This window comes from Xenia sp. Carnegie-2017, unplaced genomic scaffold, assembly GCF_021976095.1.
Source record: "Xenia sp. Carnegie-2017 unplaced genomic scaffold, XeniaSp_v1 HiC_scaffold_4, whole genome shotgun sequence".
NCBI lineage: Eukaryota > Metazoa > Cnidaria > Anthozoa > Malacalcyonacea > Xeniidae > Xenia > Xenia sp. Carnegie-2017.
Genome location: NW_025813504.1, coordinates 2,745,048 through 2,749,112, shown reverse-complemented (window position 1 = coordinate 2,749,112; position 4,065 = coordinate 2,745,048). Strand labels below are relative to the sequence as shown.

Genomic DNA, 4,065 nt, shown 5'->3' with positions numbered 1-4,065 from the left:
TTCCTGGATGATTTATATGCAACTCCGACAACACCACTCCTTGATATTTGGTTGGAATTACCACTCGGGTTCCTCTCAATAGGCATACTTCTTCTACAGTAAACTCGTCTTGCTTTGTAAAGAAATATTGTAGTTCCTCTGGTAACTTTCCTTCTGGCCAACCATGTAACAGATAGTATACTACACGAGACAATATTGAATCTTTTTGCGTAGCTTCTCTAATCATACTTACTGAAACAGGTGACCGCTTCAGTTGAACGCTGTTTACTGCCGCTGCCTCTTCCTCCCATTCGTCCGGTTCTTCAACACTTTTCCTAGGTAACCGGGACAGCGCATCAACATTCGCATTGTTCTTTGAAGTTCGGTATTCAATATCATACTGATATGCACCCAGTTGAATCGCCCATCTCTGCAAGCGGGAGACTGCCAAGACAGGAACACCCCGTTTAGGTCCCAGTATCATAGTAAGCGGCTTATGATCTGTGATTAAAGAAAAACGTCTTCCATACACATACTGATGAAACTTCTTCAATCCAAAAATAATTGCAAGGGCCTCTTTCTCGATCATAGAATAGTTTTGCTCACTAGAAGAAAGTGTTGTCGAGGCATAAGCTATTGGTTGTTCTTCTCCTTCGTACGATACATTTGATAGAACAGCACCTATTCCACACGATGAGGCATCTGTCGCTAATCTCACGTGTTTCTTGGGGTCGTAATGTGTTAATACTGGTGCCGTTTCCAATAGGACTTTTAAAGTCTCAAAGCATTTCTGACATTCTTCCGACCATTTCCAAGTAACTTCTTGTGACAGTAAACAATTCAGAGGATTAACCAACTTTGCCATATTTGGAATAAACTTACGATAATAGTTCACTAGCCCCAGAAATGACTTCAATTCTGTTGGATTTTCAGGAGTTGGTATCTCCCTTATAGCTTGAACTTTACGAGGCGATGGATGGATTCCTTGTCGATCCACGACAAATGCGGAATATTCCACTGAAGGTTGCATAAAAACGCACTTTGATTTCTTCAATTTATTCCCATATTTTGAAGACGTTTCAGTGCTCTCTCAAGATTCCGCAAATGTTCTTCATCATTTTTACCCGTAATTATCAAATCATCAAGTATACCATCTACTCCCTGTAAACCATTCAAAACCATATCCATCGTTCTTTGAAAAATAGCTGGGCTAGCTGCAACTCCAAATGGCAGTCTTGTATACCTATACAAACCCAAATGTGTGTTAATTGTAACATAACGTTGTGATTCTTCGTCCAAAACGACTTGCTGATATGCTGCCGACAGATCTATCTTTGAAAATTTCTCGCCTCCTCGTAGCTTTGTAAACAGTTCTTCAGCTGTCGGCATTGGATATTCTTGAGCGTCTAGACTTTGGTTAATGGTCACTTTATAATCGCCACAAATCCGTACACTACCATCAGGTTTCAACACTGGCACGATTGGCGTCGCCCAATCTGAAAACTCTACCTTTTCCAGGACCCCAAGTTTCTCTAAACGGTAGATTTCTTCCTTTACCTTGTCTTTCAGCGCAAACGGGACTGATCTAGGTTTAAAAACTTTGGATTTGAGTTTCGTTTCATGTATATATGTGCCTTAACTCCTTTTACTGTCCCCAACGAATTGTCAAATAAGGACGCATATTGAATTATTAATTGCTCCACATTTTTGACAGGTTTTGCCACTACTTGTTTTATTTGACTCCAGTTAAGCTTTAAAATTGCCAGCCAATTTCGTCCCAACAACACAGGACCTTTATTTTGAGTTATTACAATTGGTAACTTAGCTTTTTGTTTTCCATGTTCCACGCAAACGTCTACTTCTCCCATCACTGGAACTTCATGCCCAGAATAACTTTGCAGTCTAACGTTGGACTTGCGTATGCATTTTGCAGACAATACATTTCTCCACACATTTTCTGGCATAATTGATACCGCAGCTCCCGTGTCCACTTCCATCTTTACTGACTTTCCATCCATTAGGACTAATACTTCCATCTCTTTACATTTCTTTCTCGAATCAGTTAATGTAAACACCGGCCATGTTTTCATATCTTCTTCTTGGCTTTCGCTGTCACTGTCAACGTTGCTATGTGTTTTAAAGTTGTGAATTTCGCTGGATTTTTTTTTTTCTTTTCTTAGCATCTTCCCTTCTCGACTTTTCACTTTTTGTATTCTTCATGTTGTTGCCATCTCTCCTGGGACACTTCTTTACTATATCTCCATAATTTTGACAACCGTGACATTTGGACTTCCGAAAATAACACTTATCGGGAGAATGATTTTTCTTACCACAGCGAAAACACTCGAGGGATGCTGTTTGCACTCGGTTCAGTAATTCTCCGTGTAACGCTGATGTTTCTCTCTTCGTTAATTCAGCCGCACAAGCTTTTTCTACCGCAGACTTTAAAGTCAAATCAACTTCGCCTAGTAGCTTACGTTGAATCGATCGATCTTGCAATCCACAAACAAATCGATCTCGAATTGCTTCGTCTCGATAACTCCCAAATTCACATGTTTCTGCTAATCTCTGCAATTTGGCAAGATATTCCCTAATCGATTCCGCTTGTCCTTGCTCAGCCTTGTGGAACTTATATCGTTCAGCAATAACTATTGGTTTTGGCTCAAGAGGTTGTGTTAAAGTTTCTACAATTTGGTTATATGTAAGTTCTTTTGGTCTTCTTGGTGCTGTAATTGATCTTAACAACGCATACATCTTACTACCCATAAAGGTAAGTATGCTCGAGGCTTGCTTTTCTATTGGTACATTATTTACTTCGAAGAATATTTCAAGCCGCTCAACGTACTGCTTCCAATCTGTACTCGTTGAATATTCTTCCATATGTCCCATAAAGGGCACATTAAAACCAACATTTGTCTGTGTACTTTGGGCTTCTTCGTCCATCAGAATCCCATCTTTGTCGCCAACTGTAGTGTTTTATATTTCATTTATGTGTATTTTACCACTGCCTAGATAGTACAAGTTAACTCCTTTTATATATTTAGCTTTATAACAATTAACATAACTAATAACGTAAATCCTATTAAATTAACATAAGTTTAATAAACATAACAGACATACCTTAAATTGAAGTTATAGATTTTAATTCTACTCGTCATCATGATATGACATGCTTTTTCATACATCTATGTAATACAACAACAATAACACCCAGGGGCGGATCTAGAGTATGTCAAATCCGTCGCGCGACTGATGTTTGAAATTCAAAAATTACCTATTCATATTAATTAAAAATTCCTTAATTATTCTTACTTTACTATCGCATTTACTTCGTGATAAAAATCCAGCTTTATTTATTATTGAAAACTAATGACTAATGCAATGAATATCTCGTTGTAATCAGATCAGTTGAATATTAATTGACCTGGAATAACCGACTGATAAGCGGGGTGGCTTGACTGGTTCGACGGATAAAGGAGTCTATGAACGCCAAAAACGCTTATTTTATTGGTCAATGGCCAGATCAGTAGACAGTCTGGAATGGTCTCGACTGATAATAGGAGTGGCCTGTCGTATAAGAGAGTCCAATTGCTATCTTACAATTGGTTTATTTGAATTTTTGTTTTATTGTGATTGGTTAGACGGATTTCGACTGATAGCCAACTGAGCTAACATAGTCAAGCGTGGTGTCTGAATTGAATGTTTAATCGTTTCATAGTAATTTTTATAAGCATGATAGAAACTAAACTACAATCAGATGGAATTTATGGAAATCTTTTACAAATTCATATATTGACATGAATGCTGCTGTCCAAACTGTGAATTTTTTCAAGAGGGTGAAAAATTGTAAATGCTTGGCAAAGACGATCTCGCGAGAGACATTTCAGTCATTGATGTACAAAAGAAAGCCAACATTGTTTTGAGTTTTATCAGCAGAAATTTACATCCAAAATCGTAAGTAAAGGACAAGTGAAGTGTATGCATGAATGTAATATAGCAAAGTCAATTTATGCGAGTGTGTGATGCGATTTATGTCAATATGGCGTATGGTAAGCAGATTGATGCTTCTAAAATTGTTGTTGCTAA

At 37.9% G+C, this 4,065-nt stretch overlaps 1 protein-coding gene across 1 annotated transcript; it reads right to left on the bottom strand.

Annotated features, from left to right (window-relative positions):
• Positions 1 to 2,036: 2,036 nt before the first annotated feature.
• LOC124455535 lies at positions 2,037 to 3,205 on the bottom strand. The gene is made up of 2 exons (XM_047006169.1): positions 3,100 to 3,205; positions 2,037 to 2,987 (listed from the first exon to the last, which is right to left on the bottom strand). Exon 2 carries the CDS (start codon positions 2,920 to 2,922, stop codon positions 2,116 to 2,118), a length of 807 nt encoding a protein of 268 aa, XP_046862125.1. The 5' UTR covers positions 2,923 to 2,987; positions 3,100 to 3,205; the 3' UTR covers positions 2,037 to 2,115.
• Positions 3,206 to 4,065: the final 860 nt, after the last annotated feature.

Bases quoted from the DNA above. Each gene is read 5' to 3' on its own strand.
- LOC124455535 (XM_047006169.1), bottom strand. From the start codon at position 2,922: ATGGACGAAGAAGCCCAAAGTACACAGACAAATGTTGGTTTTAATGTG.